This window comes from Gasterosteus aculeatus, chromosome X, assembly GCF_964276395.1.
Source record: "Gasterosteus aculeatus chromosome X, fGasAcu3.hap1.1, whole genome shotgun sequence".
NCBI classification, from domain to species: domain Eukaryota; kingdom Metazoa; phylum Chordata; class Actinopteri; order Perciformes; family Gasterosteidae; genus Gasterosteus; species Gasterosteus aculeatus.
This window is the reverse complement of record NC_135698.1, coordinates 3912054-3926333: the sequence shown is the minus strand read 5'-3', so window position 1 is coordinate 3926333 and position 14280 is coordinate 3912054. Positions and strand designations below refer to the sequence as shown.

Genomic DNA, 14280 nt, shown 5'->3' with positions numbered 1-14280 from the left:
AGGTGTGCCTTCAATAAATGCGAATAACTAAAAACATGACACACATGGCCACTTGAGCATTAATTGGCACCCGATTAACAAGAGGCAGTTTTTAAATTTTAAGGGCATTTCCTGATTGGATGGTAGATAGTGTACAGGCTGACAGCATATGAGAGGAGACGCCCGGATGAATGGAGCATGTGTTATGTAATATTTGCATGGAGCTCTTCTGTGTGCGCTTCCTGGAAGAGCTAATTGACTCGAGCTAGTTTTCGATCGGTGAACGGCGATCGGCGTTTCGAATCCCACCTATTCTACCTGTTCCATTCTGCAGTGGGGCGGCCGCGTCTCGGAGGTCGCCCAAGATTGGCGATTCACTCCACGTTCAAATGTCCTTGGGCTAAAGCCAGAACCCTGAAAGCTCCCAAAGGCTGTGTCATCGGTGTAGTTCAGAACATTAAGGGCAGGTGGGAAACCCTCACGGCGCCACTGTTTGTTTTGGGACAAGCTGACGTAAAAATAAGGACATCATGGATATGGATCATCATGAAGCACTTTAAAGTCCGTTATTTTTATTGGTTCCTTTTATTCATTTTCTGTTTTTTTATTTATGTATTGCCTCCTCGTCGTCGTCTTGCTTTCCCACACAAGCCTTTTTGGGAGGTTATGGAGTTGCTTCGACGTGCTTTTTTAGGAAAATCCTAAGTCATAACATGCAACTTCTCTGTCTATCAGTGCATGTAAGCAGTCTCCTAGGAAAACCTTTTCGGTGTCGGTGCCCATGACAACTGGACAATTTTGTCAAGCCACTCTCTCACTGCATGCCGCTAATGGGGAGCCATAAGTGGCCCGACCGCTGTGGGTAAATGTGCAATAAGTGATTATTATGCTGGTCTCCTGCAGGCAGAAGAATATCAGATTTTTACCTCTTTGTGATACGGATCTGGGGCCATATGTACTTTTTATCACTCTCAGCAGAAATGGCTCCAGGGAAGCGAATGTTGGTCGGTTGGTCTGCTATTTTTTACACAGACTAAACTAAGACGGTAGTCAGTCTATGGCGGCAAATCACTGTCAAAATTTGAGAGCGCAAATCAGGTTGATGCGCGCGCGTAAATTACATTACATTACATTACATGTCATTTAGCTGACGCTTTTATCCAAAGCGACGTACAATAAGTGCATTCAACCATAGGGTACAATCAAACATCCGCCAGCAAATCTCCGTCTCGCGCGAGCAAAAGTTCGTCTCGCGCGAGATATTTGCTCGCTCGCGGAGCGTGCGTCCAGCTCTCAGAACGGTCCGTTTTTGTAAAATACCTGAAAAAAAGTCTGAATCTGTGAATCTGTAAAACTTTCAATACGGATTGACTTTTTGAAAAAAAATAATAATGAGGTTGTAGTGAATGTGATATGTGATATACAAGATCTGCGCAGGCTCCTCCATAGTTCGGTAGTTATTAGATATTCAGATTCAGACTGACGGACCGGTCTGTGAGCTGGACGCATTGCTCTTAATGTGCCGGTAATGATGGTAAATGATGGTTGTAGCTGGTTGTCATCTACGGTTCACTACGATTACCGAAGGGGGGCGTTTGTTTTTTGACAAGTTATACAGTGCGGAAATGGGCTTCTATAGTTGTGTGGATGCACCACTCCAGCCAATCCAAAGACGGGGTTTGTAACCAATCAGGTGTAGAGACCATGGTGACTGGCTCCGCCTCGCGCGAGCAGAGATTAACCTCGCGAGCGAGGAAGTTCACGCTCATGTTTGAGTTCATGTTTGATTTACGCGCGCGCATCAACCTGATCTGCGCTCTCGAATTTTGACAGTAATTTGCCGCCATATCAGTCTAAGCTGGTGAATATAGTCGGCATCATAGCCAGCAAACATCAGTCTATCAGCACCATCATTATGAGTGTAAAAGCATACAGACATTATCATTTAACTGCTATGCTCACGTAGCTCATTTGACAGCTTCATTCAATTGGACCCTTTACTTTGAAGCACGGCTCTGTTTTAATAACGACTCCATATATTACATATTATTATGCTTCCGATAGAGACCACAGGCAGATATGATGATGAATAAGAGAAAGGTGCGCTAGAACGATCCACGGCCAAGAGTAAAGGCTGCTCTGAAATGGCTTGTTCTTTGTTGTTTCCTCCTGTTGAGAGGGCTAATGGTGATTTTAATTCAGAGCTCGTCTTTATTTATTTATTGACTGACCGCAGTTCCTCAATGATTGAGATTTACAAAACTTAATCATGCATGTACGACACCCAGTTGGTATAACGAGAAGACATGGAATTTATTTTCACTTGATACACTTGTTAGTTGGTGTAAATATTACTTTTTACTTTACTTCCACTTTCCGAATTTATTTAAAGTAATGGATCGAGAATCAATTTAGTGAACGACTGCACAAGCAAATCCCATCAATGAGACAACACAGTTATTTTTATTGCAGGTACTTTTCTCAAAAGTATGTTCTTTGCATTGGAGAAATGTTTTGTGGAAAGTGCATGTGAATATAATGGATCAGTATTTTATCTAACACAGACAGGCATTAACATCGGTAAGATAACATCTTGGCACACTCATATCTCGGCTTCCCTGCCGGCAGGTGTTCTGTGTGATCGCCGTCGCGGGTGAAACAATATTGGAAAACGGTGTCAAATAGTTGAAAAAGTGAAAATGGTCGGATTTATCAGTTCAATTCAAAGCACACGCATTACCACGGCTTTTCTTAAGATCCATTGATTGTTATCATGGAGAATATCACACAGCCTAAGCATGCAGCATGTTTCTAAAGCTGCTGTTTTCTCTGTGGCTGTTGGATATCGGGCGATAAGAAGAATCATTCTTCCACGGAGCACTCGAGGTTCTATAAACTGTTCTGGACAATAACAGAGATCTAGACAACGGAAAACAAAACAAGCACCTTCCCCGGGAAATCATTCAAAAGACCAGAGCCCATGGGACAGGTGGTGAGACCTGGATTATTTTTGGTGTGCTCCTGGTGTTAATTACATCACAAAGGCCCAGCCTTGTAACACAGCCTGAGCCGCTGTTGCTCTACTTGTTGGCATTTCTAGGGCAGCACTAAGGGATGCACCCGGGGCTGTGCGTGGCGGTGTAATGTACAATGCTGGTGCCTTTGGTGTCTACTTACTGCGCTGGTAGTACCATCTGTGTCTGTTAGCCTCTGGTGCAGATCAAGCCAGACAGTCTGCAACGAGAAGCACAACAACAACAACAGCGGCAACGTGTCAATCAACAAGACCAGCGACATCAACTACTGCAGCCAAAGCCCGGAGCAGACGGTGGAGGTATTAGTGGAGACGAGACATGAGAGCAGAGGGAAGGCATGAAAGAAGGTGCGTGATATCGGTTGAAAGATGAAAACAGGCCATGTAGGAGGAGGGAACGGAGAGGTGGGCGGATTCATGCAAATACGGGAAGACACGACATTTATCCATTCCTTGGTTTTTATAAAAGGTGAAAATATGACTTTAATCATTCATTTTCTAAAACAGAGTAGGCCAATGGTGCATTTTGAAGAGGATGAAGGATTGTGTAGTTGTCTCCTCCACAGTTATTTACACGTGCTCTAATAAATCCCAGTAAGCGCTGCGTGTGTGTGTCTGTCATCGAGGTGACTGATGAAGACTCAACGCAGCAGCAGCAAGAAGAGTTGAATGCCAACGAGTCGGACACAGCAGGTAAGGGAAACTAACACACACACACACACACACGCACACACGCACGCAAACTGTTAATGTAAAAAATACCAGAAACTTCTAGGATGAAAAGATTTAAGTTGAATGTGACAGACTGGTCGCAACTGAACTGAAATGGAAGGTTCTGTGTGCACAAGCGACTCTGTTCACTCAATAGAAAGTGAACTCGGGTAACTAATATGAGTAATGGCTGCATCCTTTTGAAGCTCCATTCACTGATGGTGGCTCAGCATACATGTATGAGCAGGGTACCAATAACAACAATGTGCGCATTCAGGCCGTGTCCCTTTTCCACCCGATGACGTTTAAGTTCAGTATTCACTCCACACCAACATGTGAGAAAAATGCTGAATACTGAATAGCTGGGAGCTAACATGGTGGTCTGTGGTTTGGTGCTATGCAGGTTGCAACAGCTGGTTGCCAGTAAAATACGTTCCCAACTGCAGACGTATTGTCAACCGCAACTGTTGACAATACGTGAACAGTTGCAGTTGACGGCAGACGTGTTGCCCTTGGAACTTGAACAAGAAAGCTGAAAAATGCCCCGTAGCGCTGAGGGGAACCGCAGCGTCAGCAGCGTCCGCTGTTGCGTCAATGCAAGTGAGCCACGTCCCATCACGTAGACATTTAATCAGACGAACTCACAAGATTTATGTTTGTTTCGTTATACGGATGTCGTTGATGATCAATGACCGCAGGACTTCATTTCCTATCTTTGTATTATCCAGTATTCTTTGCGTGAATTTGAATTTGAATTTGCGTAATTTGATTTCTGAAGAATTTCTGTTGCCGCCGACGTCTGTTGTTTTATCCTGTGACAGCGGCTACTAAAGAAAGAAGTTTTCACCTCTGCATGTTAAAAAAAGCTGCCGAAAAGCTTTACGGTTTTCTGTCGGTTTGTAGTCTAGTTCAAATTATGAAAGACTATTTTGCTGCAAAAAAGGAGCAGAAAGCCGTCTTATCTGCCCTTATCTCGGCGTCGCAAACACCCGATGAGCAACTAAATTCAAATTCTATCATCCTGAGAGAGCTTTGTTGAGGTGAGAAACACGTTTTCTCATCTGTGGCACACAGAGAGCAATAAATAGTGATATTCTGTAAACCGAGGGAACAAACAGAACTCCACGGGGAGGCAGGGGGGAGACGACGTGGGTGAATCAAAAAGTCAGACCAAAAGCAACATGAATTTGCCACTCTGAGGATGGTTTGCGGGGGAGCGGGATTTAGCCGGACACACTGCATCCTCACTCACACCCTGACGCTGTGTGATAATATCATTTCCTCGACCAGACTCCCCGACAGCCTTAATCCTGGCGTCGGCGCAGGTAATGCTGAGGCCAAACAGAGAGGCAAAGCCACGTTCAATATGCCTCCTCAAAGACATGTTTGGTTTTGATATGATTCCTGCGGTTGTCTGGCCTTCTGAAGATGTAATCCAGAGGAAAATGTCCATTCATTGGGTTTTCTTATGCTGAAAAAAACAAGTCTCCAAAATAAAAGTACAATGTAAACTTTCTTTGGGCTTTTCTGTGTTGTCACTGGACGGGTCATTTTGAGAGGAATTTCCTTGTTTCAGAAAGAAAATCATCTTGTAATGTAGCATCTTGGCAAGACTTATACAAGCATGAGAGGATGTATTAAAAAAAAAAAGCCATGTTGTATAACTTCTTTTTCTTCTTGGATGTTATTTAAGTTTGGCAAGTAAATGAGCATTTACGAGAGAAATGTTAATTTAGGCCCATTCACAGCAGAAGGAGGATTGATAGTGAGGTACTTGTAAAAAAAAACATTTTACTCTGAAGATAAACTGAGAATTGCATCTTTAAAATGTTTCTAGTCTACACTGAAGAGACGTGGGGGGTATTTCACATAATCTCTCTGTCTTTAAGTCAACCATAACCCTTGAAAGATGTTATCAAGGGTTATGTTATTTGCGCATGATTAAGATAATCTTTCAGAAATGCTACAATTTTCTCTCATTTTAAGTGTTACTTAAAAGGATTGACACCACTTTGATGTCCCTACGCCGAATATAAAGACGCAGCCAACAGCCAGTTACGTAGCTTAGTGTATAGAACCCGCTGGCTAAACACGTACCAGCACCTCTCAAGGTCAAAAGTTCACATAACAACAAAAAAACAAAGGAAGAAAAACAGGGACGCGGATGTGGAGGTGATTTGGGGAGTTACCGTGGAAACCAAAACGTCACGCTTCCGGGAGAATGGACATCACAGACACAGAAGGTCAGACCGCCACAGAACACGTTGCTGTTTCCACATGGAGATCTGGTGTAGCGTGACCGTCCCTCTCCAAGTTAGACTGCGTTGGATTTGTCTGCCTTGTTTGTTCCGTCCATCCCGGGAGAGGGATCCTCCTTCGCCCTTCTCCCTAAGGTTTTTGCCTTTTGCCTTTTTTTTAAATCATATTTTGGGGTGTTTTCCTGTGTGAGGGTTTCGGGACGGGCATTTTACACACTGTAAAGCCCTCTGAGGCAAATTTATAATTTGCAACTTTGGGCTACAGAAAATAAAGTGAATTGTTCAAACGCAGGAAGGTTTTTGCCCGACGTCAGGTCTGATCATCTTTCCTTTAACTCGCACAGATTCTTGTTTCATTGTTACTCATTAATAAGGGTATACAATGTTTTTTGTTCGGGTTATTTGGGCCATGATTGAAGCTGCCTTCCCGATAGCTGACTTGTCACTTTGGATTTGGCTTGTTTATGAGACGGAAAAAGAATGGAGAAATTAAAGCAACCTCATTGTCGTCTCTGCTTTCCCCTTTGCACAATTGTCAAACACCCAATTCATTACTGGCTAGTTCTCCGTCTTAAAAACAAACAAACAACTTAAATAAATCATTCCCGTGGAGATCCTGTCTTCAGTGCCTGTCTAAGTAGGTAAGGATCACACAGCCTTTTGTGCCACCGTCACTGTGAGCAGAGTAATTGAATCTCAGGAGGGCTTCAGGGTCACAGGTGATTACTGAACGATTCTTTGGTGGAAGGCGTTTCAATCACCCACCACCACCACGGAGGTCATTCGACTGAGTGAAGCAATTCAGCTTAAACCTGAACCGTTTGTGAGAAGAATATCAAATTAGCATCCGGGCAAGGGCAAGAGGTCGATTCTAAACACGCAATATAGACGATCTAATCAAACATGAGCCACTCCCTTCCATTTCATTCTTCTTCTCATACTGTATTTCTTTTCAGTGATTTCCCCTCCCTCCCTCCCCTGGCTATACTTTGGGTTTAGTTATTCTTAGCTCTTTCTGCTGAAGTGGCCCAGCTTTTTACCCGAGGACAGCCAAGTCTGCTGAGGCTCCATTAGCCTTAACATGTCCAGCACTGGCCGGGACGCAGGCAATGCAGGGGGGACGGAGGGACAACTAAATAGGGAAGGTGGGGTGAGGAGACACAGAACAGGGGAGGGATGAGGGGACAGAGGGGATAAAAATGGTGAAGGGGAGGAGAGAAGGATGAGGAGGCACGAGACGTTTGGACAAAAGGTCTTTAAATGCCTCCCCTGTCTCTGTTTTCGTCCCCTCCCTACCTCCGCCCTTTCCTCTCCATCTTGCATTGTTAGTTGACTCCTTATCCAACCCGCTGCTCCTTTACTGTCCTTGACCTTGAAATTCACTCTGCTGCTGCGGCATCGTACAATTTGGACAGTTTAGCATCTCAGATGTACAAATCCTCAACACGCTGACCACTTAGTGAAAAAGGAGATTAGTGCGAGGACAAGATCGCCGACTGGGGCTGATTCTAGTTGATAGAGCAGCGCTCGCAGTCTTCAGGATGAGCTCAGCTAAAAATCTAAAAGAGAAACCAAAAGTGCAACAGAGTTTGTTTTTCCATTGTTTCAGCAATTTATGCAGTTTATTCGTCTGTCTCTCAATACTTTCCAGTAGTATTACTATATTTCTTTTAGATGGACACTTTCGAGGCCCCTAAAATGTTTAAAACCAGGTAAAACAGAAATGCTCGGTGGACTTATTAATATTTAAAAGCGTCACACATTAACATACGCATTGACTTGCTCTTACTGATGATTCATTTCTTCAAATGGGAAAAATATTCCTCTGTAATTTCTACCGCTTCGCTTTAATCAGAAGCGAGAGTTGATCGTGTACAGCTCGGGACGCTGCGTGCGAGTGTGTGTGTCTCCATGGTGATGAGGGAACCAGTCTCTTGTTGTCTCTCACTGACGTCTTCTTATTGGTTTTGGACGACAATAAGTGATCGATTGCACAGAGAAAACAATATCCTCCACAATTTCGATACAAAGGCAACAGTTAACCAAATCAAATCATTGTCATCTGTTTTCCCTTTGTTCACAATAAGAAAAATGTTGTACACTGCCAACCTAAAAAGGCTTTAATTACAGTTGATGTTGGGAATGTGGTGCTTATCGTTAGTTAGAGGTTCATGGCAATCAATGTTAGTCAACGAAATGTCCTCACAAGCCACCAAAACAAGCACAAGTGTGCGCGTGTGTTCCTACCTTGTTCTCCAGGCGTCCAATCAGCTCAGCCAGCCGGTTGATCTGAGTGTCCAGACCCTCTTTCCTCACCTCTACTGCGCCTGCAACACACAAACAAACAACACACACAACCTAAACACGCGGAGCCAACCGGTGCATTGAGCTGCATGGGCCATTTCTGCGCAGCGATTACATTTGCTCAGACGTGAGCGCGGTGGCGTTGTCTTTGTCTTACAGTTGACAAACTGGCACCGAGCAGGTACCGTGCAGTACCTGAACGATCATACCACATGATGCTACGCTATCTTTGCTCTTTCCTCTTCACTGCTCTGTGATTTCATTTATTTTTCTCCATCATGAATATTTCATGTAAAGTGGGAGGCTGATAAATAGACAATTATATCTGTTTATCGGAGGGAACTTGGACGGTTAAAGGAATAGATGAATGGGAAGCCCGCTTCTTTGAGGTGCTCTCGTATTCCACTGGGCTCTTTGTAATTATCTTTGGTCTTTTAGCGATATTTCACTTTGGCACTTTGGCAGTGTTTACTTTGTTGCAATGAAAGCCGCCAATGAGGTAATGTGCATTGATGCTTTTTAATACTTTACTATAGATGTATACGCAGGATGAAATCAAGCTGTTTTAAACAGCATTTTTGTCACGGTGTGGTTTTATTTCCTGTCTTATTTTGTAGTTTTCTGCTTCTTGTCTCCCCGGGTAACTTCACTTCCTTCCTTGTCCTGTCATCCCCTGTGATTGTCTGATTGTTTCCACCTGTGTCCAATCACCTGCACCTCCCTAGTGTATTTAAGCAGTGTGTGTCTCCTGTCACTTGTCACGTCATTGTCAATCATCCTGCCTGCCTTTTTGCCCTGTGTGTGTGTGTGTGTGTGTGTGTGGCCTATTGACTATTAAAGTCTTCTTTTGTTAATCGAACTCTGCATTTGAGTCCTGCCTTCCTACCCAACCTTGACAATTTTATAAACACAGCATGTTATTTATTCATTCTAAAGAACTAGGATTTCAGTCAAAATAAATTGGACGAAAGATGAACGTCATGGTTCTCGTTTTAGTCTTATCGATTCGAAATGTAAAATTAAACCGCGTTGCCACCACGTCGTTCACGCCACTCTCTTCACCTTCTCGTGCCCTCATTTCCTCTCTCCTCGCTTGGTTCCTCACTGCCCTCCTGCGCTCGCCCCTGGGTTGCCATCCTCTTTCACCCCCCCGATGGCCCCTCACAGCTAATTGGAGCGTCGGCTGCACCGCTCTTCATTAAAAGCTTTAACAGCCAGTCAATTAGGAGCTTCCTCCCTGCACCGCAAACACTCGCGTCGACTCAGCCTGTAACCATGGAGACGGTCGGAGATAAAAGCCCAGTGGTCATTCAGACAGACTTAGAAAGTTAAGTGTCTAGTTCAATTATAGAAGTGTGGGAGGAATTACAGCAACGAGGTGAGGGGGGTCTCTATAGGCTTTCTCCTCAATTAAACCTGATTTGAGTTAATCAACATTCACCCAATTTAACTTCCTGTTGCGTGCGCCGGTATTCAAATGTGTTCACACGAATCATTACACTAACACGCTAAAGTTCACAAATGTTTGTTCGACCCTGCTTACGTCTGTTGTTGTTTTTAAGTATGTTTGGCACAAGTTGCTGCGCGCTGGAGGCCCAATGGCTGCACCGTGTCATCTCTGGTCCCCCCCCCCCCCCCCATATGGATGTTTCTGATTTTAAATACGTGCACCAACATCAACACTGTGCTATACAAACACTTAATTGTTCTGTCTGTACGTAACATATTTCACTATTACATATTTATTTGTGGTTTATTGATATTTCATCACTATTTATAATAGTTTTTCATCTCGTTTTAACTTTTCGCTGCTGTGATCCTGTGAATTTCTCCGCTGCGGGACTAATAAAGGATTATCTTATCTTTAATGTTATTTGCTCGGCATAGCAGCATTCACCCTTCGAGGTGGTAACGGTTTGATTTGGTTTAATTTGGTTTATTTGCAAATGATTAGAGGCTGTTAGCCATGCTACCCTTTTGTGAATGTATATTTGAAATGGCTTCTAAACTATATTTTTCAAGATATCACAGAATACAGTAATATTAGACAATTCTTTGCAACGTGTCTTATTTGTCAAGCCTAGCAGCAGTTACTTGAAATGCATGACAAACAGTAATTGTATAACTTTATATTCACACTATCAAAGCTTTTGTAGCATCTATAAATATGAATGTTCTGCCTGTTGACAGGTTTGAGTTTGGGCCGTCCAAAACCGATTGCAATATGTCCAAAATGTAGAGATTCAATGTGGATGCAAAGTAATCTGCAATACGTGGAGCTGAATAAAAAAATATTTAAGAAAAACAAATCAAAATGCATCATCTCAGTGGTTCACAATATTCAGTACTTCATACCGATGGTATTATAATAATCAACGGTATAACTACAAGGACGGTGTTAAAAAAAGAGCGCTTATTTATAAATGAACAGTGTATTATATGTTCTATTGGTGCTTGCATGACGACCGTCGCGGCAGAGTGGACCGCTTATGGTGCCTCCATCTCAGTCACATAACGTCAGGCAGAGCTGCATGTGCACACGCAAACACTATTTGTGAAAAATGACCTAAATGTCAATTTGCGCTTGCAGGGATATACCTGCGAAATGTTAAAGGAAACGTACAAAAGGACATGCACACATTCTGGGTGTACGGGTGCACATGATCTCACACACACACTTGGACCGACACACAGGCTTGTGCCTGAGAGAGCAACGAGATAATAAACTGCAGATAATTCACGTTAAAAACTCTTCAGCAAAGTGTCACTGTGTGTTAAACAACATGGCACAAGCTGCTCGACTTGGTGCTGGAGGATATTTTTAGCTCCCGTATTCCCCTCCCCTTCGCTCTTTTGTTTCTTATCCCTTTAGTCGCCTCCCATTCATTGCTTTTTCTCCTCTGCTGCAACTGCCCCCCCCCCCGCCACACCTCTGCCCGTCTCCCTGCAAAGACTCAGATCAATTCGCAGTGAAAACAAACATACTGCTCTGTGAAACGCAGAAATAACAAAAGTGCATTGTAGACTCCTCGGCGTGCATGCCGCCATGTGCGGGGGAGAAGCATGAGGGAGGGAAACAATGCCTCAGGAGTGCAGAGTAATTGATGTGTGATGGGGGAGGTTAAGGTGTAGGACAGGGAGACAGGGTTTGAGAGTCATCCATCAATCGACTTGTTCCGACTCGAGGCAAAGCGCAGCCGACATCATGGTCTCCTGCAGGCTACAGTGGTCACAGTAGAGAGGGGGGGGGGCGCTTCATCCGATACGCCGGGGGAAATACGGAAAGATATTTCTCACAGTCGATACTACTGATAAAGCGATTAATCGATAGTAAATTGAGACATTACTAGTTCAGGTTTCTTCACGGTGACTTTGAGCTGCAGGAGTCCATTGTCTTTGCTTCTGCAACGTGAAACATGCCGGATTAATTCGCTTTAGCGTCTCTAGAGTTTATCAGATGGAAACATTAACAACAACGTGATCGGAATTCTACACGGACATTAATGAACCCATATCTCTGTTTTGGGCAGAGTGAGTTGCCAGCAACAACATCATCTTCTATTCTGAATCTTGGGGGCATGTGTGTAAACTAAAGCCTACAGCGCAGTGAGTCTAGCGGTCCCACTTTTAAATTTTAACAACAAAAAAAAACACGACTAAATGCCTTTATTCCGAACACGGAAGCTGCACAGAGAGCGGAAACCAGCCAGGAAAGTCCTGAGATCAGGCGCCGCTTCCCCCTTCGGGAAGAGCGGGTGTGAGACTGTAAATGTGGGGAGCACTCGTGCTGGAAACACATGGCGCCATAAATATTTCCACGGCAGCGGCTGCAGTGCGTCGTCGCTCAGAGGCCTTCTCTGACACGCCGTGAGCGCAAATGTATCCCACGTCGCCGGCGACCGACGGCTGGGCCAAAAGAGGAAGAACGGGGCCGTCGGTTGGAGCTGTCGTCTCTGAACGGCGCTTCAAAGAGATATTTTTGCGCGTTTACCTGATCTTCTTTAACATTTTGATGCAGGGCAGGAGGAAAGAAATGAAGAGAAGCCGGGGTGCAATAGTTCATTGTTTTTGTGCAACATTTGCTTCAAAACAGTTGATGTAATGTAAATATCTTGCACTAATTAGTTCATGGTGAGTTTCTCAGTGGTCAGCAAAAACATTACCTGTGTACACCTGTATTCTTTAGTGGCATGCACCTTTTCGGCTAAACTCTTTTGAAATTCTATGTGTATTGAAATCGTCTGTCATACAGTACATGACACGATGCTTTAAACATTCACATTATATAGGAATAAAAATGAAAAGCACGCAAATCCTTCATTAACAACGACGTTTTAACAGTAAAGCAAAAGCTTTGTTATTTAAATAAAATCAATTGAGTAGCTTTTCTCTCCAGTTTGGTTTATGTGAAATAATTTTATTTGACCATTCAGGTGGAGGTGCAATGCTGTATTTTGAAAATGTGCAAAATGCAAAAAGAAAACAATTTTGAAATCAGAATAAGAAGATGTTTACTTGGACTGTGTCAGTGTATCACACAATCGCATACAGTATTTTTCCTGGGGGACACGTTATTACACGGCGGCGCTCTAGTCTGGTTTTATTGGACTGCTTCGTCACTGTCAGGGGCCTTTGTCATCTCGTGCCCATATCTCTCTGCCAACGTACCTGGATCAGGGTCATGGCCATATATCTTATATCCTGGAGAGAGCAATTTAAAAAGGAGAGACTACCAGACTACAAGGAAAATGTATTTTCTTCCCCAGACAGTTTACTCAATAATTAAGCAGGAACAGAACGCTTGAGGGTCTAAAGCAACCACCAAGGACGGTCCCTTAAAGATATGGTATATATAGTAGACATTAGTTCAACATTAAGTAAAATAATAAACGGTTACAAATCATGTCACACTTTGTTTCGAACGTATTGAGTTGTGAGCTTTGAGTGCGTTTGCAGGCGAGCTGCACGGCTCCCTGTTCCTGGTCCAAGCCTCGGTCACACCGGTGAATAGTTTCATACGTTGAGCAGACAAGACAATGATGTTCATCTTCTTAACATCCAAAATGAAGTAGAATAAAAGCTTGTTTTTGATTTGCATGTTATGGTTTAACACTTAATCCAGGCTAAAATACACTTTGGCGATTATAGAACACGTACACACGAAATGCAGTGTTTATTTCCTCTGTTCCTATTTAATCCTGCTTCAGAACTAAGAATTTATACAGTCAAGATTGATATTGCAGACAGATTTTCTAATCAGGTCTCCTTTGTTGCTCATTGATCCCATTTGTGTTTAAGCTTAATGCGACTATTATTGGCCGTGAAACATGTTACTATTGCTTAGCTCGTTTCAGGACATTGGACAGCGGTGTGTGTGCGTTTCTCAGCCTGCTTGCTTTTTGTAAATAGAACTTTTCCACCTCCCTAGTTTGATTTTAGCGAAACGTTCATGAACTAAAAATATATCTAGCACGTCGATAGTGGTACGTTCTTAAGTGAGTGCTGAAATCCATCCATCCATCCATCCATTGTCAAACCGCTTATCCTGCACACAGGGTCACGGGGGGGCTGGAGTCCATCCCAGCCAACTTCGGGCTGAAATGTAGTTTTTAATTTGATTTAATTTTTTTTAATATTAAGGAATGATTTCTTTAACACATTTTCCGTCTCTGCGGCGTGTTTCACACATCTTTTGTCCGTGTGTCTTATGAATGACGACCCGTTTAGAGCAATACGATAAAGAGTAAACTGTTCAAAGCAGTGTGGGAATAAAGAGCCATCTCTGCCATGCCCAAACCTGTCCGACGGCAACACAAGATCCGTTCTTGGTAGCTGTTAGAAACGCTCTCCCCACTTAAATGCAGCCCATAAATGACTAAATCTTATCGAGGCGTCCCACTCTTGTAAATCTAATTTGTGGCGTGAGTGCAATGCGTATTGGTATCTCTAACGTTTGTCACAGCGTGTGAGTACTTTTTTAAACTTGCTGTCCGT

General features: G+C 43.4%; 1 protein-coding gene across 2 annotated transcripts in view; it reads right to left on the bottom strand.

Annotated features, from left to right (window-relative positions):
* necab2 (N-terminal EF-hand calcium binding protein 2) overlaps window positions 1-14280 on the bottom strand; it is a 77317-nt gene that overhangs the window by 18479 nt on the left and 44558 nt on the right. Inside the window, exons 8-9 of one of the 2 annotated variants that reach the window (XM_078082600.1) lie at window positions 8230-8309; window positions 3157-3213 (exon numbers count right to left, since the gene is read on the bottom strand). In XM_078082600.1, the coding sequence (XP_077938726.1) occupies window positions 3157-3213; window positions 8230-8309 (137 nt within the window). The remainder of the gene's footprint in view (window positions 1-3156; window positions 3214-8229; window positions 8310-14280) is intronic. The other variant, XM_078082601.1, reaches the window with a different exon arrangement.